General features: G+C 43.5%; 1 protein-coding gene across 1 annotated transcript in view; it reads left to right on the top strand.

Annotated features, from left to right (window-relative positions):
• Positions 1–231: 231 nt before the first annotated feature.
• The window catches only part of MYO3B (myosin IIIB), a 577,608-nt gene continuing 550,166 nt past the window's right edge, over positions 232–27,673 (top strand). The window contains exons 1-2 of the mRNA XM_066280402.1: positions 232–279; positions 434–479. Coding sequence (XP_066136499.1) covers positions 273–279; positions 434–479 — 53 coding nt within the window. The 5' untranslated portion in view covers positions 232–272. The remainder of the gene's footprint in view (positions 280–433; positions 480–27,673) is intronic.

The raw sequence follows: 27,673 nt of genomic DNA, 5'->3' as shown, positions 1-27,673 counted from the left end.
ATGGGGAAACAAGGACCTGGTTTCTCTCAGTCCAAAACTAATATTTGGAAAAGGAGGTTTTATTTCCCTGTAGTTGAACATAAACATCCTCTCTGAGCTTCCTTATGAATAAAACATCACCTTTTTGTTTAGTGTTTCTTTTATTCACCTTGGCCTCACACTTACCATCCGCTTCAAGTTCCCGTGAACTATTAATTATTCATCTCTTGTAGTCTTTTATCTTGGGAGCAGGACTTCCTAGGGGTCAGTCTCACTGTTGGTCGGGTGGAACAATGGCAGGTAAGGCCCCTCCACCTCCTATGCTGGCCAGGAGCTGAGCAGTGACAGGCGGCACCTGGGCCCGTGCCCCAGGCGGCACAGTGGGCTGGTAAGGCAGAGGGCCGCAGGTGTCGGCTGGCTGTCACGATTCTGCTTTTTTGCTTGTTCATTGCAGCAACATCGGAGGTGAGCAGTGAAAATGCTGAAGGAATCAAAACAGGGTAAGAGAAGGAATTCCCCAAGCCATGTCCTTTACCTTGGAGAACTAGACTGCATGCCTGGCTGCGGTGCGGAGGTTGGGCTTGGTCTCGCTGGCATGAGTCGTTTGTTCCCATCCCAAAGAATTTTCCCTTTTAAAAATCAGATAGCTACCTACATCTGTGAATCCTGTGATTAGGATTGTCAGCTGCAGTGTGAGTTAAGTGAATCTGATTTAAAGTATGATTGAAAACTACTTGCCGCATACTCCCTCCCACCACAAATGCATTTTTGTTTGATGTGTTCTTTTTTTTTTTTTTTTAAAGAGTATTATTATTATTTTTAATTTTATTTATTTATTCATTTTAGAGAGGAGAGGGAGAGACAGAAAGAGGAGAGACAGAGAGAGAGAGAAGGGGGGAGGAGCTGGAAGCATCAACTCCCATATGTGCCTTGACCAGGCAAGCCCAGGGTTTTGAACCGGCGACCTCAGCATTTCCAGGTCGACGCTTTATCCACTGTGCCACCACAGGTCAGGCAGTTTGATGTGTTCTTGTCAGAAAAATATTAAGCAATAGGTGTGAGGTTTGTTTGTTTGTTTTTGTTTTGTTTTGTTTTTGTATTTTTCTGAAACTGGAAACCGGGAGAGACAGTCAGAGAGACTCCCGCATGCGCCCGACTGGGATCCACCCGGCACGCCCACCAGGGGGGATGCTCTGCCCCTCCGGGGTGTCGCTCTGTTGCGACCAGAGCCACTCTAGCGCCTGGGGCAGAGGCCAAGGAGCCATCCCCAGCGCCCGGGCCATCTTTGCTCCAGTGGAGCCTTGGCTGCGGGAGGAGAAGAGAGAGACAGAGAGGAATGAGAGGGGGAGGGGTGGAGAAGCAGATGGGCGCTTCTCCTGTGTGCCCTGGCCGGGAATCGAACCCGGGACTTCTGCATGCCAGGCTGACGCTCTACCACTGAGCCAACCGGCCAGGGCCTAGGTGTGAGTTTTAATGCAACTTTGTGTGCATAGTAAATATGAAACTTTTGACTTCTAGTCAGGTCCTTTTGTAAAACAGTGTTTGCTGTGCTCTCTTTTATTTTAATTTAAAAAATTTTCAATTACTGTACATTCAATATTATTCTGTATTAGTTTCAGATGTACAGCACTGTGGTCAGACAATCATGTACTGTACAGAGTGGTCCCCCCAATATTTTTGGTACCCAACTTGGTCCCATCCACAGTTACTATGCTGTTCTTTTTTTTTTTTTAATTAATTAATTTATTTTTTATTTATTTTTTATTTATTCATTTTAGAGAGGGGAAGAGAGAGATAGATAGAGAGATAGAGAGAGAGAGAGAGAGAAGGGGGAGGAGCAGGAAGCATCAACTCCCATATGTGCCTTGACCAGGCAAGCCCAGGGTTTTGAGCCGGCAACCTCAGTGTTTCCAGGTTGACGCTTTATCCACTGCGCCACCACAGGTCAGGCAAAATACCAGTTTCAACAGGATTTTTTTTAATGTTTATTTTATTGATTTTAGAGAGGGAGGAAGAGAGAGAGACAGAACATCAATCTGTTCCTATATATGCCCTGACTGCGGATGGAACCCCAGCAACCTTTGTGCTTTGGAACGATGCTCTAACCAACTGAGCTATCTTGCTAGGTAGACTATGCTGTTCTATTCCGCTGTACTCGACACCTTGACGCGCCTCTGGTCTCCTTCGGGGGAGTCCTGCACTTTGGACATCCCTGCCCCTTTGCTGTGCGAGACCTTCTCTTCTGAGAGCAGAGGAGGCGGAGTAGCCCAGGCCAAGGGGGACCGTGGTGCAGGTGGAGGCCACAGGCTGACAGGCCGGTCCCTGCAGATTGGGAGCTTTGATAGCAGACAGACGGCTACATTGCTCAGACTTTCTTTTTACTCTTTCTTACGGTTTAGAAGAAGTAATCTACCTGGTTTTCCCCTTATAGTCCATTTATTTATTTATTTGTTTTTTAATTTTTATTTTTTAGCAGGCAATCAATCCTTGACCTTCTGGGAAAGCTCTGGAGTTCTGAGCGTGGGCAGGTGGTGGAAGGAAGGGGTTCTCATCACCTCTTCTGCCCAGGAGAGGCTAAGCATCCGCCCCTACCTCCCGGTCTGGCCAGGCTGGCCTCCCCGGGGCAGAGGGACAGATGGCTGATGGAAGGCCACGTCAGTGTTATCGAGAGATGGTGATAAGATTACAAGGCTCAGGGTGGTGGAGAGAGACCAGAGAGGCATGTCGTTTTCTTCCCCTCATTATAATCACTGCTCTAAAATTGATTGATGCGGAGCCGCTGGCCGCGGAGCGGGCGGGCGCCTGCCCTGGCAGCCTGTCTTCGCGGGAGGAGATAAGGAGAGCCGGAGAGCCAGTAATCAGGAAGCGTTTAAGGAAAGTTGCTTGCCCTCCCCGTATCATGTTTTAGGGCTTACACAGCCCACTGACAGACACCATTTGCTTTTTAAACAGAGTGATATTATGAATTTTAAGTGATTGCAGAGCATGGTGTGTGATCACAGCTGCCTCAGGGTGCAGTGGGATCACCTTCAGGAATGCTTAATAGAACAGCTGGCCGTTGGATTGATCTCCCTTCCTTGTGAGGAGGCAAAAATGGGGTTGAGCGAGCACGATTTCTTCCCAGGCAACAGCAGTGCTGGCTGGACTGCTGGAGGTGTCCCCTGGAAAGGTCGTGCCAGGAGTGGCTGCTCCCCAGCAGACGCTTTTGTGGGCAAAGGGACAGAGCGCTTTATCCCAGACCATCCCCAGACTGTCCCATCAGTGGTGGTTACTCCTCGGGGGTAACTACCTGGCGTTGTCGAGTCCCCATTGAAAACACGAAGAATGCGCTCTGGCAGGATATCATTGGACAGGCCTGGCACACCTTGCTAGGGAATCATTAGACTTTGCACTTCTTTTCTACGAAAACATAGTCATTCTCCAAGTGATGTAAAACCCCACATAAGGAGTGGGAAATAAATAATTATCATAAGGCAATTTGGCCTGAACAAAACCATGTATCTTGGCTCACACACATGGCTTAGATATATATATATATATATATATATATATATATATATATATATATATATATATTTTTTTTTTTTTAATTAAAACACATTTGGTGTAGTATATTTGAAGATCTTTAGTCTGCTTTTCTTAATAACCCTGGGCTCAGCCAGAGTCTTTTGCTGGATTGTGTGAGTTGGCATTTTCTTAGCTTTTCTGCCAAATAAACCCTTTAATGTCAAAATAGGAGACAATATGACACGTTAATCAGATACTGTGATATAAGCATAAAGAAAAGCAAAAAAGAAAAATGTGGTGTCAAAACTTCATGATAGAAATCATTAATATCTCCCTAATCTTATATATACTGCCATACCCATAATTCTTTAAAAACAACAATTATTTTCTAAACCAGGAATTGGGGGACAGCAGCGCTCTGTGCCATCAACAGGCCAGTGTAAGTTTTCAGTGGCACTGGCTTGTGGGCAGGCGTTCCCACCGGTGAGGGTAAGTTTAGAGATGCAGTGTGCTCGGAAAAAGAAGGATTGTGACAAAGGCTATTGACTCAACAATTGGCTGGCCCTGGACCCCGAGACTGGCTGGCCTTCCCAATGAGGAGAAAGACCTGGATTGATTTAGGGGGAACTGCCAGCCTGCCCTCTCTCTGCCTCTGTCTCTGTGCTTTAGTCTCTGTCTCTGTTTCTCTTCCTCTCTTTTTTGTTCCCTCTTATACTTTCCCTTCTATCAATAAACTTTACAGAATAGTGCATATAATTACCTACATATGCAATGAAAAGGTTCTGGAAATCTACATACCCCTGACATTTTAACAGTTATCTGTGAGACGATCATGCATGATTTTACTTTTCTCCTGCATAAATGTCAGTATTTTTCAATTTTTTCACTGAGTATATCTTTTATCATCAGAAACTTTTAATAAAAAATAAAAAAAAGAATTAGGAGGGTCTGGCCAGGTAGCTCTGTTGGTGATAGTGTCATCCCAATACGCCCAGGTTGTGATTTCAATCCTGTCAGGGCACATGCAACTATCAACCAATAGATGCATAAATAATTGGAACAACAAATCAATGTTCTCTCTCTCACCCCCCCTTTTCTCTTTCTCTAAAATCAATAAATAAAAAAGAAAGAAAGAAAGAAAAACAATACTGAGTCATAGTCATACATAAAATGAGGGTAGAAGGCAACCTGCCTCAGAATGTGGAAAAGCAGTTTGCACAAGATTCTTCCCTCCCTTGACTGTAATATCTGGTCAGAGCAGGGACAGTGTTTTGCTCACTGTCATTTCCTCAGATCTGGCATAGTAGCTCTCAGAGTGGGCTTTGGTCCATGTTTGTGGAATGAATAATAAGAGAAGGATCTGTGGTAAAAAGAAGATGATTTTGAAGGAGGCAGCTGGTCAGTGTTCAAGTAATGCTATCAAAGATGGTCTATTTGACATTAAGTAAAAAGGACAATGGCTTGGAACTAAATGCTCTGATGGTTATAACTTAGGCAGGATCTAATAAAACTCTCATTTAAAACCCCAGTAATCTTTTATTAGAGAGAATATTATATATAGACCAGGGTCCAGAATTGGTTGTCTCTATGGGAAAATAAATCTGGCATATACTTTAATTTGAATTTCTTTGAAAATTTTGAGAGTATATTTATGAAAGCTGGGGACAGTGGGACAAGGATATGCTGTGATAAAACAAGCGACAGGAAAGAGACTGTGCGTGGCCGCTGTGGCTCTCTTGGAATGGTAGAGGAAGGAGGTGAGCCCGGGCGGGGTGGATGGCAGTTCATTAGAGAGTCAGGGAAAAGGGGGCCTTGGGGAGAGTCAGGGGGTGAGCCCAGGTGAGCTGCTGCTGCCCAGCGCTCCCCGGATTGCAAGTCTCATTCGAGTTTAGGAGATGCACGCCTGAGAGCGAAGAAAGGTGTAGGCGTGCTCCGGGAGGGTGAGCCACTGGCATGTTTTTTAAACAAGAAAGGCCTTTGTGGGAATCCTGAATGCTGCTGTTTGATCACTCACTAAAAGTTCCTATAACAGGAATTGTGGGACGTGGGGGAACCTGCATCTGCTCTGTGTTTGACAAGCCTGTTTCTTTCAAGGGGAAGTATTAATGGATTTATCTGGTGCCAAAGCTGCTAATGGAGGGAGGAATCTGACCTTCCAGTCTCCCCATTCCACATAATCTGGGTGTTCAGCCAGCCGGGACTCAAGGTGTCTGCCTGGCTCAGCAAAGTGCCCTTGTAGGCAGCTGCCAATGTCCCTGGAAGCACCTGCCTACAAGTATCTGGTCTGAAGACAGCAAAAGTTGAGTAAGTTAGAAAAGGCTACCCTGCTCCAAACAGGAGATTCACCAGACCATACCTTTGATGGGAAAAGTTAAATCTCTGCCTAAGGGATCTTTCCAGAAACTTCAATATCAAACAGAATACTCTGGGACATTGGTGGTGGATAATCCACGCCCATAGTCTTTCTCTGCAAACTGCCCATGTGGTTGTCGTGGCTCCGCAGGACTCAGGTCTGTCACTCTAATGTTTTTAGACTGTTTCCTGCTGAGCTGTTTAGAAAAAGAAAAAAGAAGAAGCAATCTGTATTAGCCAACAGAGCTTATACTGGTGATTATTTAAAGACTAGATATGCACCTGACCAGGCGGTGGCGCAGTGGATAAAGCATCGGACTGGGATGCTGAGGACCCAGGTTTGAGACCCCAAGGTCGCCAGCTTGAGCGCGGGCTCATCTGGTTTGAGCAAAGCTCACCAGCTTGGACCCAAGGTCGCTGGCTCAAGCAAGGGGTTACTCAGTCTGCTGAAGACCCACGGTCAAGGCACATATGAGAAAGCAATCAATGAACAACTAAGGTGTCGCAATGCGCAACAAAAAACTAATGGTTGATGCTTCTCATCTCTCCTGTCTGTCTGTCCCTGTCTATCCCTCTCTCTGACTCTCTCTCTGTCTCTGTAAAAAGAAAAAAAAATTAAAAAAAAAGAAATATTTAAAGACTCGATATGCGATTTCTGCTTATTGAGTAGGCACTTTCCTTCTTTGGCAGGATGAGAACAGTTGTGAGAGCGAGCAATCTTTATTTATTTTGGTCCTATAACAAGACTTGCTTTTTCCAGAGTGAGGAAAGAGTAAATATATTTCTCAATGTCAAAATAATATGAAAACTGAAATTTCATAAAAGGGGGTTCTCAAGCACATTTAATGCTCAGCATCAGCGAAACTGTGTTTCTTTCTCTGTGGTCAATTTGTTGAAGTCTATAAGTTGTGTCTAAAATTTTATTAGCATTTATGGAAATGTGACTGATTGTGAATGGTCTTGAAAGAGAGAAAAATCAACTCATTGTCCACTTAATTGTGCACCCATTGATTGCTTCTCATATGTGCCTTGACCAGAAGTCCAACCAGTGACTTTGGGGTCAAGCCAGCAGTCAAGCCAGCATCCTTGGGGTTGAGCTGGAGACCCCAGGCTTGAATCAATGCTCTGGGATGACACTTTATCCACTGTGCCACCAGCTAGGGCTGAATGGTCTTTCTTTTAAAGATGGGTGCCTGCCTGGTATAGATGGGTGTCCTTGCATGTCCCTGCCGTCATCCTCATTGGGTGTCTAGTATATTCTTCACTTCGGCCTTTCAGGCCCATTTGAAAAACCAGGGCCCTCAGAATAGAGGCAGATGACTCTAGGGATGCCTTGACCTTCCCTAGCCTTTGTGGCCACTCCTGGCCAGCTACAAACTGTAAAAAGACATCCATTTATCTTCCCTACCTCCTACACTTTTCCCGTCTCTTCTAATTCAAATATAAGTTTGCTAAAATGTAAAAGAGTAAATAAGTAAGTAAAAACAATACTGCTTTCTGTGCAGAAATTACATGCTTGTTTTGATGAGGGCCATTTTATTATTAGATGCTTTGCTGCATATTATGTTATCTTTGCAGTCTGCTGAGCCCCCTTGATTGGATACTGGGAGGAAATTGTTTCTTAATGTAATTTTATGTTTAATTTATGGATTCGATGCCTATGTTTTTATCATTATTTCTGCTAGCTTTTAATTAGATATTTTTTGCTTTTATAGCCTATGGCTATTTGATGGAGAGGCAGAGTTTTATAAATTAAATAAGTAGATATGGTTCACTTACAGGAAAAAAAGAAGAAAATAATCAGAGAAAGTAAACTATTTAGGGGAGTTCCTTAATTTAAACAAAGATCTGCCCACAGCACACAGCTTTGGAGAGCTGGCAAGACCATGGCTTGCTGATAGAATGGAGCCTTCTGCACTGCCTCATCCCACGTGTGCCTTAGACACTTGAACTATCATGTGCAGTTGGTGTGAAAAAGGAATAACAACTACAGAAACCTGAAGGACTCTGATGCTAGTCTTGACTTTTGCTAACTGGTTATGTGAACTTGGGCAAGTTATTTATTTCTCTGAGCCTCATCTCTAAAAGTATCTACTTTACCTGTCATCATAGGGTCCTTATATGGGAGAAATTACCTAATGGATATAAAACTACTTGTTGAACTGTAAAGTATTGTACAAATATAAGGCAGCAGTCATATGCTGACAGGTTTTGGGTCAGATACTGCACACAGTTTTTTGGCCTGCACTGTACTTTAAAAATTTTTTTTTTTAATTTATTGATTTGGGTGTGGAGAAAAGAGAGAGAGAAACATCGATTTGTTATTCCACTTACATATACATTCATTGATTGATTCTTATATGTGCCCTGACCAGGCATTGAACACACAACCTTGGCCTATCAGGACGACAGACACTCTAACCAACTGAGCTACCCAGGAAGGGTCTGCACTGCACTTTTAAAAATAGAGCTAACATTTTAAAAAATAGAACATTTACATAAAAGTTTGTATTTCTGACTTCTTTTGAAAAATTCATGCCATGTGGCCACCTGGGCCCCATTCTTGTGGGGCAAAGACTGGCCTGAGCTGAATTGTGGCAGTCCCTTTAGATTGGTCACATGGTTTTCAGATCCCTCAATCTGCACCATATCCTGACAATACTGACAATGTGAGCAGTCCCTTTAGTTTTCATGTGGCCTGCTTGGCTTCTGGGGACATTAGAGTCCTTGATACTTGAGGAAGATATTGGGCTGCTTTAATTTTGGGGAAGAAGTATTGGATTTTGAGTGTGAAGTTCAGAGCTAAAGCTCCAGCTCTGGCATTTTCTAGCCAGGGCACCTTGGACAAGTCACTTTATCTTTTTTTGAGTCTCTTTCTTCATATGTAACTGCTTCTTAAGATTTTAGAATGGTTTTATACTAGATAAGGACCTCTGCTTATAAATAGAGTAAGCAATCCATATATGTATGTATCAGTAGATATACAGTTACGTATCACTACAATGATGTGTTGTGTAACAAATAACCGCAGAAATTTCAGTGGCCCACAGCAATAAGTTCTTATGTTTCATAAGTTGGATGGTGGCTCTGCTGCTCTCTTACACGTGTGGGGTCTTGGTTGAGACAGCTGTGCCAACTCCGTTCTATTCCACGTGTTTCATGCTCAGCAGGTTAGCCTGGACTTGTTCTCATTCCAAGGTCAGTGGAGCAAAAATGTGCCTGTGCTGTATTCAATCCTGTGCTCACATTATCTTTGCTAATATTCCCAGTCTCATTGTTGAACCTGGAGTCAAGGGTTGGGACAGAAAGCCCCACACACAATGGAAAGGCACTGCTAGGTTAGATAGAGAGAAATCTAGGGACGAGTAAGGATTTGAAGTCATATTTGCCATCAGTTTACCACAGTACTGTCAATGTAAGGATGTCCAAACCTCTAGAAAATTTTATAAGAGTTTATTAGAGCCAAACAGAGGATACGCCTGAAAACGAGATCTCAACAGAGAAAAATGCTTTCCCAAATGATGATGTGTAGTTTCTTGTATACATTTGGAATTAAAGAGGGAATGTAAGTAAGATTACATGAATGTGGAAGAAATGCAGAGAAATCTCTATGATTGGATTACAAAATAGTTGACAAGATTATGTGCTCTCTTGAAGGTGGTTAGTCTTCTGAGGGGTCTGAAAAAAGAGGCATTTCAAAGGTATGTTAACCTAAATGCATGAAAACAATGCACAGGGCTTGCTTAAGGCAAAAATAACCTTTCACTAGGAAAATTAGGGCCTGAGGTATGGCTACCCAACATGACCTGTCCAGTTAGTAATTTATGACCTCTTACCTTGTGAGGTTACTTTTGATCACTGATTTATCACAAAACACCCCCCCTCCTTTTTATTCACAGTAGAGTAAGAAAAACTGTTGTAACAAATAAATTTCCAAAGCATTTAATGGCTCAAATGCAATAGAAGTTAATTTTTTATTCATTTAATAATACTAGTCTTGGTTGGAAGGTAGTTTTTCTCACATCATGATTTAGGGACCCAGGCATCTTCCATTCTTGTAGCTCTGTCATCACCGAGGTCCCTTATTGTCACCGTCAATCCCAGGACCTAAGGGGTTGACCAACTTCTTCCTATAGGGCCAGGTCATGAATAATTTAGGCTTTGGAGGCCATATGAACTCCCTTCTAACTACTGAACACTTCCCTTACAGTACAAAAATAGCTATGGACAACATGTGAAAGAATGGGCATTACTGTGTTTCAATAAAACTTTACTTATAAGAACAACAAAAAAAAAAAAAAAAAAGAAAGAAAAAAAGAACAAAAAGCCACCTTTAGCCCATGAACCATAGTTTGCTAACCCCTGCCCTAGAGCTGCAGAACTGATAGATATTGGGTTTACTTTGTACGTTAACATAGAGGACAGTTTTAGTAAATATTCTGCCGCTGAGATAAGAGGAATTTCCAGCTTTCCAGCCTGCTATCTCTGTTTCTTTGCTGTCTTGTGCCAAACCACTAAGTCCATTCGCATATACACATTTTTCAAACAGCAGCTCTCTGCTTCAAGATAACAATTTCTATGTCAGTTAAGGTAGCTTAACTGCTAAAACAAAACAAAACAAAACCCACGATATGTAATGATTCAAATGTAAGAGAAAAGTATTTATATAACAGTTATGGCAGTTATTTCTGGTAGAGGTGTGGCTCTCCTTCACATGGAGATTTAGGAGTATGAATCCTCTCATTTTGGCCTGTACCTGATGGATAGAAGCAGAAAGAGCATGGAGGAAACAAATCTTCTACTTAAAAGTTTTGGTCATAAATGACACACATTACTTCTCATTTTCCATTGGGGATAATGTAGATACACAGCCACACATAGCTGTAACAGAGGCTAGGAAATCAGTCTAACCATGTACCCAGTTACAATCACATTACTATGCAAAGAAAGAATGGCTTTGGATGAACAGTAGTGTCCTTTAACTCTTACAAAATGTTATTAGATCACCTATATACCAGTGCCTAACACAGTGCCAAGTATGGAATGTACATTTGGTAAATATTTACTAAAGAAATGCATGAAAGGCATGAAGGTAGAAAGGTAGGCAGTCCAGAAGGAAGGAAAGAAAGAAGGGAGAAAGGGAGAGAGGGAGGGAAAGAGAGAGGCAGGCAGGAAGGAAGCAAGACTCCAGACCGTATGTATGCCTGCCCACTTACAGATAGGCAGGACTGCCCATAAAGGATCATGCTTCACCATTTGGCATCATGGTTGAATCTTTTCAGTACTAAGTAATTATTTGTGTCCTTTGGATTCTTTAAATTGTATACTATAACAGTCCACATGTCCTCTTTGACTTCTATAAACCTAAGGGAAAGAGAATTAAACATTACTTATTTTACTTAAGTAGTTAACTCATTCATCTTGTCACTTAGGTGTAAGTTAATGGGAAGGAATGAGGAAGAAACAATATAACAGCAATTGAAACCCAACTTCCCAAAGCAATTAAGGTCAGAGCCATCAGAATTCACAAAATGAGAGTGTGTCCCCTCCCACCTTTAAAGTCTATCTACATGGACTTTATTAAGGTCACCTTTACAACAGGACTTTGAAGTAATCCAAATCACACTCTCGAGGTGCTACTGCTTGTCTGATTGAGGGGAGCCCTCTGTCTGTACCTATGGCATTTCTCTGATCAGTCACCTCTTGCTACCATCTGCTGTTTTGGTGACTGATGGGGCTGTTCCATGTTGGGAACAAATAAATCCTGGCATCTTCACCATTGGGGACAGTGCTAAGGGTGCAGGGACTGAGGGAGATATACTTGGCACAGTGCTGAACACGATAAAGACAGGGAGGGAAGAGAGGCTGGAAAGTATGGCTACTACCTTGTCTCAGGTGAGGGAGAGAGAATGAAGAGAGAGGTCTATTGGTGGAACTTAAAATGATGGGGAAGGTCTGGGATCTGCTTTAGGGTCTTGGGGAGGTACACGACTGCTTCAGCCTTGCTTTAGTGTGTCCACTAGACTGATGGTCTGAATTACCATCTTAGCTTGACCTGTTCTCATGGAGCTGACTTTCACTGATAAGAGTGTATGGTCTGCTAGATACAGTGAAGACTGATCAATGGTGAAAATTCTCTGGCTGGGGCTCCCAGCTGTGAACTCTGCTCATTATTAAAAACAGTGCCACAGGCCTTACAGGCCCTGCCTCTAGGCAGGGTATGGGTGTCTACAAAGTAAAGGAAAATAAACATTAGAAAAATTCAATTTCTGATTTATATCAAATATGGCCAAAAAACATAAACCCATTCAATTACTTGAGATAAAAGACCTAAGAAAGAATTGAACATTTGTCAACAGGTAGTACAAAAGAAAATTTATTTCTGAGTATTTTGACACATTGGCATTCTAGATTGAGTTGGAACAATGAGTTACAGGCTCTTCTTTATTCCATTTCATTCCCTGTCATTTATGTCATTTCATTCTACTTCATCCCATTCCATGCCATTCATGTCATTCCATTCCATTCATCTGTTTCCATTTCATAATACTAATTCATACTTAATGTTTCACAGTCTATTTGTGTTTATCACTTCAAGTGGAATGTTGGTTACATTACCATTACTTGAGCAATCACTAAAAACCTAAACAAAAACATATAAAAATACATAAATTTAGCTCTGGCTGGTTGGCTCAGTGGTAGAGCATTGGCTTGATATGTAGATGTCCCAGTTTGATTCCTGGTCAAGGCACACTCTGCTTCTCCACCCCTCTTCCTCCTTTTTTCCCCCTCTCCTCTCTCTCTTCCCCTCCTGCATCCATGGCTCAATTGGTTTGAGCACATCAGCCCTGAGTGCTGAGGAAGGCTCTGTGAAGCCTCCACCTTAGGTGCTAAAACTAGCTCAGTTGCGAGCATGGCTCCAGATGGGCAGAGCATGGGCTCCAGATGGAGGTTGCTGGTTGAATCCTTGTTGAGGTGCATGCAGGAGTCTGTTTCTCTATCTCCAATCCTTTCACTTGGAAAAGAAGAAAAAAAAATACATAAATTTAAATGGGATACTAAAAAATGTTCAAATAACCCAAAAGAAGGCAAAGAGGTAGACATTAACTCCATCAAATGTTAATTAAAGACAGAGATCATAAAAATGAATTAAATAAGAAATAATAACAACAGAGAAACAAAAAATAGAATAAACAAAATAAAATAGCAGAGAAGATTCCAAGATGGCAATGGAGTAGGTGAACAATCCAACTGCCACCTAACAAGACCAACTTGGATTACAACTTAATTTAAGAACAATCGTCTTGAAAAACCAACCTTGGACTAAATGAAAAGGAGTCTATAACCAAGGATCACAGTCACAATGAGACTGGTAGGAAGGGTGGAGACATGGAAAGGGCTGCCCCATTCCTAGGAGCCAGCCGAGGAGGGTCTGGAGGGACTCTCACTGCAGGAAGGGTCACCCTGAGAGGGAAGCTCCTCAGCCCCAGGTCGGTGCCCAGCCTAGAGCCCCACAGCCTAGAAGAGGTGCCCACACAGCATTTGGTGGTGAAAAGAATTGAGGGTTCTGTCTGCAGAAATAGACAGGGCTCTCAAAGAAGCAGGCTCCATCTTAAAGGGCCAGTATAGAAAATCTCATTCATAGCCACTTACTCAGGATTCTGGTGAGGGAGGGCTGAGAGGACTAGAGTTGTGTGAGGCAAGTATGAAGTTAGTGGCCTAGGGAAAGACACAGTGAGGGATGGCCACCGGAACCCCTGTGCTGAGTCATTCTCCAATACTCCAGTCGCCATCTTACTTGGATGGAGCTGTCCCCTTCATGCAGCATCAGCCTGGGGGAAAGCAATTGCCCCACTTTCAGGAGTCTCTCCTGCCCCATCCTATGGAGACTGGGCTGTTCTGAGAAATCAGCCAGGAAGCAGGAGGTGTGTCAGTGACTCAGTTTTCTGGTGTGGAGGCCAGAGCTCTCCTGTCTCATGCTCCCTAGTCTATGAATGGTGCTTCTGCCTCATGGGACATTCAGTAGAAACTGTCCAGATTTCGGGTAGACCACATCTCTGCATCTCAGAGGCCACACCCACCAGACTCCTAAGGGCCAACACTACTGAGGTCTGTGAAAAATGTCTGGACAGACTGACACCTGGGGCCAAGGGGCAGAGCCACACCCACCACCCTTCCTAATCCTTGAACTGCCCCAGAGGTTACCAGAGGTTTAATTTCAGTGGCTGAGCTCAAAAAGCAGCCAGCACAGAGGCTGCAGGAGACAGAACTCAGGGAACCTTGGCCTTTTAAGCAGACCTTCCCCCAGGCCTAGTGTAGGTAAAAGGCAGCTTAGGTGTGTAGCTTGGTATTTCCATGTGCACCTGGGCCCAGAAGGGGCAGCCACAAACTCTGGATTGCTTGTAGCTCCAAGAAGGTTGCTGAGGGCCAGTCACGGGCATGTCTCCCACTGCTCTGTGCTGGATTCCCTCCAGGAAGATCTAGGGCTGGCACATCTAGAGGCCAGATGCAGAAAACATTGATTCAGGACCTAATGACCCATTCTGGTGGGGTATCCTAAGGAAGGGTTCCTCACACCTGGCCCAGCTGAGGTGAGTTCCACTTTTTGTGATCAGCATCTGCACAGCAGCTCATGTGCATTGGATAGGGTGGACCTTCACAGTCAGCTGGCCTGGGTTCTGAATATCCTGCCCTGCTGGGTTAGATTCCACAGGGAGAAAGGAGAGAGAGTCTTGGAGCATGGAAATTTAAAGTGTAGATCCCTGTGAGCCTATTGTTGGGTTTGGTTGAGGGGCTTAGCCACTTTCTGGGGGGGCATAGTCAGCCCCAGGAGAGGACTCACTCACTCTTCTTCTCTGAGACCAGGGGCTCCTCAGCTGGAAGAACTTCTGCAGAGGGGACTGTCAACCCCACTCGATCTGAACCTGCTGCTCACCTTGTTGGGGAGAAATAAAATTTGAGTATCCAGCAGTGGCTGAGGGATTAGGCTCTGAAGTAGGGGCCACTTTCCTCATACTGAGCTCCTGACCAAAAGACCCCTGAAGTAGGGGGTCCCACTAACATTGTATTCCCAATCTCAGCTGCCCTAACCCACTAACCTTGCAATCTATAGAGGGGTTGGTGGGGTGAGGCCAATCTGGGCACACACTACAGTCATTCTACAGAAGACTCTGTGGGAAGACCAGGCAGCTACAAAAGGAGGTGGAGCAGCTAAAAAATGGAGGCAAATCTTACAGAGCTTGGGGCTTTTACAGAGCTGCTGTCATCTCTAAGCAGGGAGAAGATGATCCTTATAGAAAAGTTGGCCCCTCCTACATTACCCAGGCACAGGAAGTGTAGACACAAACAGCAAACAGAGCAGTAGCTGCAGACAGGTAGCCCATGGCAGGTTACAAACTATAGCTGACACCAACCCAAGAAGACCCAGAACCAACACAATCAGTAATGGGTGGCATACAGCACTAACTCTAGACTCAGCTAGCTACACAAGCAGAACACACAAAGGAGGAGTCCAGCAGGCACCAGACACTGCAGAGAATAAATATGTCCAACAGGACAGACTGCACAGTGTCTAGTACACACATGATCAAGATTGACTCTTAGAGCCAGCCAGCCTGAAGGGATAATAACACCGACAAAAGCACCAACTGCATTCAATACTCACATACAATAGGAGGGAAAATACTACCCTCAAGAAGCATTCCTAGAGCAAGGAAATCAGGTGACCTGGATGTCAGTACTACCAAGACCATCTTCTTCATAAAGACACCACAACAAATTTCAAAGTCAGAACAGTGCTACCTAATACACAGACAAAATGGGCAAACAAGAAAATATGACCCAAAAGAATCAACAAGAGGGATCCCCAGAAAAAGAACTAAATGAAATGGAAGTAACCAAACTACCAGAAGCAGAGTTTAAAATAATGATTTTTAGGATGCTCAAGGATCTTAGAGCAACAATGGATGGTCATAATGAGAACCTAAATAAAGAGATAGCACACATCAAAAAGGACATTGAAATCATAAAAAAGAACCAGTCAGAAATGACAAATACAATATCAAAAATGAATACTGCACTAGAAGGAATCAACAGCAGGCTGGATGAAGCAGAGGATCAAATCAGCAATTTAGAGGACAAGATAAAAGCACAGAAGCAGAGCAGCAAAAAAAAAAAAAAAAGAAAAAGAAAAAAAGAGGCTCAAGAAGACGAAGGAAACTCTAAGAGACATCTGTGACAACACGAAGAAAAACAATATTTGTATTATAGTGATTCCTGAAGGAGAAGAAAACAAACAAGGAATAGAGAACATGTTTGAAGAAATCATAGCTGAAAATTCCCCTAAAATGATGAAAGAAAAAGTCACACAAGTTCAGGAAACACAGAAAATCCCATTAAGGAGGAACCCAAGGAGGCCTATGCTAAGACACATCATAATTAAAATGCCAAAGTTAAGATACAAAGAAAGAATACTAAAAGCTGCAAGAGAAAAGCAGTTAATTACCTACAGAGGACCCCCTATAAAGATGACATCTGACTTCACAACAGAAACACTTGAAGCCAGAAAGGATTGGCAAGAAATATTCAAAGTGATACAAAACAAGAACCTATAACCAAGACTACTTTACCAGCAAGGCTATCATTTAAAATTGAAGGAGAAATAAAAAGCTTCCCAGACAAAAAAAGACTGAAGGAATTCATTACAACCAAACCAGTACTGCAAGAAATGTTAAGGGGTCTGCTATAGAAAGAGCCAAGGAAAAAAGAAATAGAGAGAAAGAGGATTGTAAGTTTAAAGAATAAAATGACAATAAACACGTACATGTCAATAATAACCTTAAATGTAAATGAATTAAGTACTTCAATGAAAAGACATAGGGTAGCCCTGGCCGGTTGGCTCAGCGGTAGAGCGTCGACCTAGCGTGCGGAGGACCCGGGTTCGATTCCCAGCCAGGGCACACAGGAGAAGCGCCCATTTGCTTCTTCACCCCTCCGCCGCGCTTTCCTCTCTGTCTCTCTCTTCCCCTCCCGCAGCCAAGGCTCCATTGGAGCAAAGATGGCCCGGGCGCTGGGGATGGCTCTGTGGCCTCTGCCTCAGGTGCTAGAGTTGCTCTGGTCGCAACATGGCGACGCCCAGGATGGGCAGAGCATCGCTCCCTGGTGGGCAGAGCATCGCCCCATGGTGGGCGTGCCGGGTGGATCCCGGTCGGGCGCATGCGGGAGTCTGTCTGACTGTCTCTCCCTGTTTCCAGCTTCAGAAAAATGAAAAAAAAAAAAAAAAAAAAAAAAGAAAAGACATAGGGTAGCTGTATGGATAAGAAAACAGAACCCATATATATGCTGTCTACAAGAGAGAGACCCATCTCAGAACAAGAGATACACATAGACTGAAAGTAAAGGGATGGAAAAAGTATTTTATACAAATGGAAATAATAAAAAAAATGCTGGGGTAGCACTACTTATATCTGACAAAATAGCCTTTAAAACAAAGGCTATAGTAAGGAATAAAGAAGGTCACTACATAATGATAAAGGGAGCAATCCAACAGAAGGATATAACAATTGTAAATATGTATTTATGCACCTAATATAGGAGCACCTAAATATATAAAGCAGATTTTGATGGACATAAGGGTGAAATCGACAGCAATCCTATAATAGCAGGAGATTTTAGTACCCCACTAACATCAATGGATATATCCTCCAGAAAGAAAATTAACAAAGAAACAGCAGCCTTAAATAACACACTAGATCAATTGAATTTAATTGATATCTTCAGAACCTTTCACCCCAAAGCAGCAGAATATACATTCTTTTCAAGTGTTCATGGTACATTCTCTAGGATAGACCACATGTTATGACATAAAACAAGTCTCAATAAATTTAAGAAGACTAAAATCATATCAAACATCTTCTCTTATCACAATGGCATGAAACTAGAAATCAACTACAATAGAAAAACTGAAAAACTGAAAAACACTCGGAGGCTAAAAATTATGTTATTAAATAGTGAATGTGTTAACAACGAGATCAAGAAAGAAATAAAAATATCCTTGAAACAAATAAAAATAAACATACAACAACCCTAAACCTATGGGACATAGCAAAAGCAGTCCTGAGAGGAAAGGTCATAGCATTATAGGCATACCTTAAGAAGCAAGAAAAAGCTCAAATAAACAACCCACCCCTGCACCTAAAAGTACTAGAAAGAGAACAAAGTCCAGAGGAAGTAGAAGGAAGGAAATAATAAAGATCATAATGGAAATAAATGACATGGAGGCCAAAAAAAAATTACAAAATATCGGCCCTGGCCGGTTGGCTCAACGGTAGAGCGTCGGCCTGGCGTGCGGGGGACCCAGGTTCGATTCCCGGCCAGGGCACACAAGGAGAGGCGCCCATTCGCTTCTCCACCCCCGCCCCCTCCTTCCTCTCTGTCTCTCTCTTCCCCTCCTGCAGCCAAGGCTCCATTGGAGCAAAGATGGCCCGGGCACTGGGGATGGCTCCTTGGCCTCTGCCCCAAGCGCTAGAGTGGCTCTGGTCGCGGCAGAGCGACGCCCCGGAGGGGCAGAGCATCGCCCCCTGGTGGGCAGAGCGTCGCCCCTGGTGGGCGTGCCCGGTGGATCCCGGTCGGGCGCATGCGGGAGTCTGTCTGACTGTCTCTCCCCGTTTCCAGCTTCAGAGAAATGAAAAAAAAAAAATTACAAAATATCAGTTAAACCAAGAGCTGGTTTTTTGAAAAGGTAAACAAGATTGATGAATATTTACCCAGACTCATCAAGAGAAAAAGAGAGATGACCCAAATAAATAAAATTAGAAATGAAAGTGAAAAAGTAACAACTGACACCACAGAAATACAAAGGATTGTAAGAAAATACTATGAAGATCTATATGCCAAAAAATTGGACAACCTAGGTGAGATTACAACAAATAAAATTGAAACAGTTATCAAAACAATCCCAGCAAACAAAAGTCCTGGATCGGATGGTTTCACAGGCAAATTTTACCAAACATTCAAAGAAGAGCTAACACCTGTCCTTCTCAAGCTATTTCAACATTGACTGCAAAAACTTGTAGCAAATTAGGAATAGAGGAGAATTTTCTAGACAAAGGACACCTACAAAAGCCTTGAATGTGGCAAAACCCATGAAGACTACAGATTCCAGGCAACATTGCATGACAATTGTTTTCCTTGTTTTAGCATGGCCCAAAATAAAATCCCAGCCAACTTCCCAAATTGTGCTTATTAGTTGTGGCAATCCAGAGACTAGCTGTTGGTGAGAGTATACATGCAGCGAAAAAGTGAGCTCTCCTCCCTGTATCATATGGTGCTGGCAATGGACTGTGTCCTGGGTGTTGTGTCATGAAGATGTACGTCATGCAGGAATGGGCAGGTGGAAAGAACATTCGTTTGGTGGAGAAGCAATTTGGTGAACAAGGATGGAGGCTCTGAAACTGAGACTGTGTGGCAGGAAGCTGGCAGTTAACTAAGCCTGGGAGCCTCCTGGGAACCAGAGCCAGTGATCAGCCTTATGCAGGAGAACAGCAGCGACCTGGAAATGAGATTTCTAAAAGTCACGAAGTGGTTGGCAGTTGAGTCAGAGCTACAGAACCAGCTGGAATCAGAACATTTAGCTATTAGTACCAAGCAACAAAGCATCAAGAAAGGGCTCACTGAAGAGACCAGGGAGAATTTTAGCTTTTTTTAAACAAAGGGGTGCAGAAACAAAAGGCTTTGCTTAGTTAATGTTGCAGCCTGTTAGAGAGTCTAAACAGCATACTCATAAAAAGAGGTGTCTCATGAAGGTTATTCTCTCATGCAGATGGGTGCACTCACATCTGGAGTCAGGCTCTTCTGCTTTTGAGTTTATTTCTGTCAACTGGACTCGCCATACTTTCTTCTTAATGACTGGGGACTTCGGACATTCTCAGACTTCTATGAGAAATGCCATCTCTTGCGCAATACAGGCAGAAAAAAATGAGAAGTTAAACAGTAAGACAAAGTTGAAAGTATACTTTGGGGGTTCTGATATCCAGCACACAGTCAAGGATGGACATGTGATATCTTTTTCTGTCCTGGCCCTTTTGTTAATGAAATGCATCTGTTTCATCGTTCAGAGGAATTGTCAGTTAAAGCAAATCTCACTAGCTCTGATTCTCAAGAAGCTCTAAGTAAAGAAATGTGTAGAATGTGGCAGAGGAAAAATAGTGGTGTGGGAAAGTCTCTGAAACAAATCAGCTCTTCCCCCAGAATAAAAATCACTCAGGAGCTCTTAGTGGCCAACAGGAGAGCCCTGGGTTCTTACTGGGAATCACAGCCTTCCAGTCAGGGAGACGTGGTAGAGAGTGCTGGCCAGAGTCAGACGAGTGGGGTTCAGACCCACGTTTGCCCCTGAGGGTGGTTATGATAACCTCTGGAGTTAGGCAGTCTGGGTTCAAAAACTAGAACTGATATCTTCTCATTGTGTGACCTTGGGCCACTTTGTTCACCGCTCTGTGCCTCACTTTCCTTATCTATAAAAAGAGATGATATCCATATATACCTTGAAGAGTTGTGGTGAGAATGAAAAGAGTTACTACTGCATTCATAAAACATCTGGGACTGTACCTGCTCACAGTGAATGCTATGTATGTACTTGCTGCTATTCCATACTATCTGGGGCCTAGGGCAATTACCTCTGTGATTTCAGTTTCCTCAATTGTAAAGCTAGAGGGTTGGGTCAGAGGCCATGTTTCTCAAAATGTGATCTGGCAAATTTTATTATCAAAACAACAGACTATCAGTTTAAATAAAATTTCTTAGAGTGGAGCCTGGAAAATGTCTTTTATTTTTTTTATTTATTGATTTTAGAGAGAGGAAGGGGGTGGGGAGAGAAACATTGATTTTGCTGTTCCATTTATTTATACATTCATTGGTTGATTTTTGTATGTGCCCAGACTGGGGATCAAACCCATAACCTTGGCATATCAGGTCGATGCTCTAACCAACTGAGCTATGTGCCCAGAGCCAAAAAGGGATTTTAATAACGCTTCCAAAATGATTGTTAGGCATGTTTAATTGTAGCAGTACCTATGTAATGAAATGAGCAGCAGTTGGCATTGAGCTACTTTGGGAGGAAGGAGAAGTTATGCTGTGCGAGGCACAGGCACGGACCCTCAGACCAGTGAGTGGAAAGCTGAGCCCGGTCAGACAGGCTGCGCTGGTCCCTGCTTCCTGCAGGGTGGGAAATTATGGCTAGAAACGAATAAATTGCTTTTTCAAAATGTCTGGACTGGTCAGGGAATTACCCAATAAAATTCCCCCTCCCAGTTATATGGCCTCAAGGTGAGCCCTTGAATCCTTAGACAATAAGCATTAAAAAAACGCCATTGTTGAAAATCAGAACTAATTGCCTCATCCTCTGTGCCCCCATCCACATTATTTCTATTTCATTGTAATTTGCATCATATTGTATTACAGTAAGCACCGTGTGTGTGTGTCTCCCCTGGAAACAACAAGTTTCCTAAATTCAAGCCAGTGCCTCATTCAGCTCGGTATTCCTCTCTCTGCTCTTCCCTTGCCCTGGCATTTAGCACAGTGATTGCATGTGGGTGTCCTTTTATAAATGGTTATTGAATGAATGAGCAGAGGATCCAGTTTGAATGGAGTCCCTCGGATAGAGTTTACACGTCTGTGATCCCAGAGTATGCACTGTAACTGATGAGACCCACTGACACAAAGGCAGTGGAAAAACCCTGCCTCCATCACAAAGGCCTCTGCAATATTAATACAGTGGAAGATATAAAGAAGATATAAATCTTAATTAGTAGCAGGAAAAAGTGATGATGTATCAAGGTTCCCAAAATGTCAGCTGGTGTCTGGGTAATTAATGCGTTCATAGGCACTAACCATTGCACTGTGATACTGAAACCAATACTGCTAATTAAGGGTGTAATGACAATCATCCAGATCACTGTTAAGTGATTCTTAATACTTCAATTACTTGTTTTTATGCCAGTTGAATTGAGTCAAAAGGAGTCAGAGAGTACTACAAGGTAATTTGCAATGCAGGAATTCCAAGCCAAGGATGTCAAACCAGTACCTGGATATTCAGAAAAGACCACCAGGAGGCTCGGATGCAGAAGGCATAGATAGCTGTTTATTACTCATATTACAGGGGAAGCCTGATTATGGCCAGTTGGGCTAGCAAGAACCGCACCTGTACTGCTTCCTTCATTCTTTTTATACGTCATAGGAGGGAGGAGAGAGCACTGCTGAGAACAGCATAAAACACTCTGGCCTGTGGATGGGCAAGTCTGAACTTCCCCTCAGTGCACTCCGTGGGGACTTGGCAGGACCAGGCTGTGTTTCTCCCTCCTTACGGCTGCTGGCCAGACCACTAGCTGGGGGAGGGCCATGTCCAGTGTTGGCCCCATATACAGTAATTTTAAAAGAATTAGAACATATTGGCTTTTATGTGCATCTTTTTCAAAATGTAAGTTAAAAAGTACCTATATTTCTATATACTTTCCTTACTCACTAAAGCTTTTGGAAGTGAAGTTAATTCTAAATGACAAATAGATACAAATATTTCATCAAAAAGAGGGATTTTTTTATTGCTCTTTAGACTTTGGTTCTGTATTTTATTTCTCGACCCTCTGCTGGGAAATAACCCTGGGCTTCTTCCTCACATGAGGAAAGCTCTCAGTTAATTGTGTGCCCCTTTTCCCATTATCTGATTTTCCCTTCCTGTCATTGACAAGCTTGGGGGAAAGTGGGTGATAGCTTCTCTGTTTTTCAACCCTGTGACGTGGTCTCTGCCTTCATGCTTAGCACCACTGCAGCTAGCATTAGTCCCCACTAGCTCAGTCAAAGGGCCTTTCTCTGGTTCTCAGTCTCTCTCTCTGTGTGTGTGTGTGTGTGTGTGTGTGTGTGTGACAGAGACAGAGAGGGACAGATAGGGACAGACAGACAGGAAGGGAGAGAGATGAGAAGCATCAATTCTCAGTTGCGGCTTCTTAGTTGTTCATTGATTGCTTTCTCATATGTGCCTTACTGGGGGGGCTATAGCAGAGCGAGTGACCCCTTGCTCAAACCAGAGACCTTGGACTCAAGCCAGCAACCTTTGGGCTCAAGTTAGCAACCATGGGGTTATGTCTATGATCCCATGCTCAAGCCAGCAGTCCTGCACTTAAGCTGGTGAGCCTGCGCTCAAGCCAGATGAGTTTGTGCTCAAGCCAGCGACCTTGGGCTTCAAGCCAGTGACCTTTGGGCTCAAACCAACAACCATGGGGTCATGTCTATTATATCACACTCAAGCTAGCAACCCCATGCTCAATCTGGTGACCTTAGGGCTTCAAACCTTGGTCCTCTGCATCCCAGTCCGATGCTCTATCCACTGCGCCCCTACCTGGTCAGGCTGGTCCTCAGTCTTTTGATAATTTTTAACCTTACTGACAACTTTTTCTTTGAAATTTTGCTTTCCTTGGCTGGAAGTTTCCATGAACTTCTCTGCCAGAAATATTTTCTGGAAGGGGATTAACACAGTCTGCAAAATAGGCAGAAAATGTCAGCATGGGGCCTACTGGGCTTAAGAGGGTAAGAAAACCCTGAGGCAGAAGTGATGGTCCTTTCCCAGGAAAAGGCCACTGGCCAGCAGGTTAGAACACCCAGGCCAAAAGGTAATGGAAAATTCCAGTCCAATTCCATGCCCATGTCAGTATTTTAGGGGAGAGGATAGGAGATGTCTCTGAGAGCGTGGTGTGTAGACATAGGATTTTAGATGCAGAAATAAAGCTGTGTTTGCTCAAATCATCAGAGCCAAGGAAAGGACCATCAGGAAATGAGCCCAGCCTTGGAAATAGCATTGGCCGGACAAAGAGAAAGCAGATCCCCAGCTGGCTGTCTTGGGAACAGCACTGAGCCTTTCCTGGGTGCTGGTCATGGGACAGACCCCTAAATGTGGATTGATTGGAGAGCCCTCATGTGGGATAGTGACTTGAGAAACCCCCTGTTTCTTCTTTATTCTCACACTCTTACCAATCTTACAACACTCTGACACTGAATTGTAAATTTTCTACACCACACAAGTCTGACTCTTACTGCCTGGAGTTGATGCAGACCCCAAGGTTAAAGGCTCAGTCCCACGGGACTTCCCCATACATCACACACCAGCAGCAAAGTAGGTTCCTAGGTTCTCAGGTTCCTGACAGTTTCTGTCTGACTTGGCTGTCAATCAGAGGTTCCATGACCTTCTTCATGGATTAGATCATTTCCCAAAATTCAGAGAACTCAGGGAAACACTTATGCTACCAGTTTATTATATAATAAAGGTTATGATGAAGTATACAGATGAACAGCCAGATGAAGAGATATGTAGACCGAGGTCTGGAAGGGTCCCAACTGCATTAGCTTCTGTCCTCGTGGAGTTTGGGGTACACTACCCTCCCAGTAGATAGATGTTCACCAACCCAGAAGCCCTCCAAACCCCATATTTTGGGGCTTTTTATGAAGACTTCATTATGTAGACACAATCCATCATTAACTCAATCTTCAACCCCTTTCTCCTTCCAGGGAATGAGGAATGGGGCTGAAAGTTCTAAGCTTCTAATCATGGCTTGGCCTTCCTGGTGACCAGCGCAGTCCTGAGGCCATCCAGGAACCCACCCAGAGTCTCCTCATTAGAACAAAAGATGCCCCTATTACCCAAGAAATTTAAGGGGTTTGGGAGTTTTTGTCAGGAACCAAGGTCAAAGACCGAATATTAGAACAAAAAATGCTCCTAGCACTCTGGTGATTTTGGAAATTACAAGATTAGATGGTCTGTGCCAGGAATCAGGGACAGAGATAGATATATAGATTTTCTTGTACTATTTCATAGGTTGGCTGTATGAACAAGGCCACTACTGTGCAGACTCTTCTCTTTTGACTTTTGTATATCTGAAGAACAACTTTGCCCGCCAGCTTATGCCTACAGTTTACAAATGACTACAAGACCCTGGGGCAGGGCACACTCCCATGGCTCCCTTTTGGTCTCCTTTCCCCAACGGCCAGTCCTCATTTTTCTTCCCTGTCTCTGATATTCTCTGGCTTGGTGATCCCATTTCTCTGTAGCTCCAACTGGGTAGACAACAGATGCAGGGATAATGTTAAGAAGACTCAAACTGAATAAGCTTCCTCCTACTCAGTCTTTCTAAACCACAATTTCCTCATCTGTAAATGGCCTCATTGGGTTGTTGTGAGAATTACATATCGTAAGTGTTTGAAGAGCCCCGCACAGTGGCAGTTCCATTGCTGGTCCTTGCTTATTTTAAGCATTTCCTCCCCTCCATCTCCATCTCCATCTCCATCAGACATGAGCTCATCTCCAAGCGCTGGTCCACACCTGGGGCATCAGATGGAAGACCTTTTCCTTGTCTAGTGCTGTGCTAAAGCCCTGGTTTACATGATCTCAGTTACTGGAATTGCCTCCCTTAGGCCTGAAGAAAGAGAGGTACAGAGAGATTGCCCAAAGCCACACAGCTAGAATCAAATTCATGTTTGCTTGATTTCAAGGAATTCATACTTTTTATGTCTACATTTGGACTCCTCTTCTCTGACCAGACCTGCTCCTCTCCAGGAGAAGCAAAAAGTAAAAAATTCTGACTTCACTTAGACTTTTCCTTTCTTATCACCTTTAATCCCACTGCCTTACCCTTCACGCCCACTCATCTATTCAACCAGTCGTTATTCTGTCCAGTTCCTCATTCCTCCATGGTATCCCAAGTCCTCTTTTCTTTCTGCCATTGCCCTGACTCAGTGCTCAGCCCCTGAGTGAGGGGCCCTGATCTGTCTCCAGAAGACTTGTTCTTCCCTGGCTGTTCTCTGCAGGGCAGAGCACAACAGTGAGCGGGACAAACTCTGGAGCAACTGCTAGCTGTGAATACTGGCTCCAGCCCTCACAGGCTGAACGGCCACAGGTTAGTCACTGTAACAACTCTATGTCCTAGTATCTACCTCAAAGCACTGTCCTGAGGATTGAGTCAATATTTATGAAGCACTTACAGTTGTATCTGCGACACAGTAAGCATATAGAAAAGTAAATTGTGACCAGACCAATGGTCCTAAAATGCTGATTTTGGAATTCTCTTCAGAAACTTTTTAACTCTAAACAATTCAAGGCCAGGGTTATCCCAAAATATTTACCCAACCTGACCCTGCTGCTCCCCCAGAAAGCCCCTCTACTGGTTCTCATCTGAAGAAACGTAGAGCTTTCCAGATCCTAGCCTTGCATGCCTGGTTTTTAGTCTGCCCTTCCCTCTCCTGTGCTCCTACCCTCCTCCATGCAACCTCCGTAGCCCACAGTGGTGGCTTTTGCCTGGAACTTAGGGTTTATCCCACTTACTATATAATTAATTGTGACCTGCCATGTGATATTTCTTATGTTGCATTCTTGCGCATGTTTGTTTAACTTGTCACATACTTCTGCATTGTCTACACAACTTAATTATATTGAGTCACAGGTAGAGGCCATGTCTTTTGCTTCTTTGTATTCCTCATCATGTTAGGGATAGTGTCTCACATGTCATAGATGCCCTGTCAGCATTTGTTGATTGATTCATAAATTACTTCAAACAAAAACAGCTAATGTGAGGTTAAAAATAACAAAATTGTGGCCCTGACTGGTTGGCTCAGTGGTAGAGCATTGCCCGGCATATGGATGTCCTGGGTTCAATTCCCAGTCAAGACACACAGGAGAGGCGCCCATCTGCTTTTCCACCCCTCCCCCTCTCGCTTTTCTTTCGCTCTTCTCTTCCCCTCCTGCACAATGGCTCAATTGGAGAGAGTTAGCCTGCTGTGCTGAGGATGGCTACATGGCCTCTGCCTGAGGCACTAAGGAGAGCTTTGTTGCTGAGCAATGGAACAATGTCCCAGATGGGCAGAGCACCTCCCCCTAGTGTGCTTGCTGGGTGGATCCCAGTCAGGGTGCATACAGGAGTCTGTCTCTGCCTCCCCTCCTTTCACTGAATAACACACAACAAAACAAAACAATAAAAACAAAATTGTGCTATTTGGTTTCTTATCTTCATGAAATCTTTGTTTCATTTGTAAAGTTTGGAAATCTTTAATTAGCAAAGCATTTATCCTATTTGGTATCTTGAAATAAAAATAAAATGTTAGAAGTTACAGCACTTTGTTGTTCTCTTTAAGTGTTAAGTGATGTGTAAGTCAAATATTGTGTGACTAAATTGTTTACATTTGGAAAAGAAAGGAAGCTTTTTAATTTTTTTGAAACATGACCAAAAGTCAAGTGAAAAGAATATAAATTATCAGCTAATTTAATTTAAAGATTAGATAGAAGATAAAGAAAATTCAGCATCATTTAGTTCTCCTTGCCTTTAGAAAGAACCAGCAATCTCCAACCTATCTATCAAATCTATGGATTTCTTTCTCTCTTTTCTTTTTTCTTTCTACCTTTCTCATTGCTCAGCTTAGTCTAGCAGCTATTCTAATTTCCAATACCTGTTCACTTGTAGGATTTTATGTATTATGTTAAGATACCCCAAATTCTTCTTATCAAAAGACAGAGTGGGGGGGCCCTGTCCGGTTGGCTCAGTGGTAGAGCGTCGGCCTGGCGTGCAGGAGTCCCAGGTTCAATTCCCGGCCAGGGCACACAGGAGAAGCGCCCATCTGCTTCTCCACCCCTCCCCCTCTCCTTCCTCTCTGTCTCTCTCTTCCTTTCCCGCAGCCAAGGCTCCATTGGAGCAAAGTTGGCCCAGGCGCTGAGGATGGCTCCATGGCCTCTTCCTCAGCTGCTAGAATGGCTCTGGTTACAACAGAGCAATGCCTCAGATGGGCAGAGCATCGCCCCCTGGTGGGC

The sequence above is a fragment of the Saccopteryx bilineata genome, chromosome 5, assembly GCF_036850765.1.
Source record: "Saccopteryx bilineata isolate mSacBil1 chromosome 5, mSacBil1_pri_phased_curated, whole genome shotgun sequence".
NCBI lineage: Eukaryota > Metazoa > Chordata > Mammalia > Chiroptera > Emballonuridae > Saccopteryx > Saccopteryx bilineata.
This window is presented reverse-complemented; position numbering and strand designations above follow the sequence as displayed.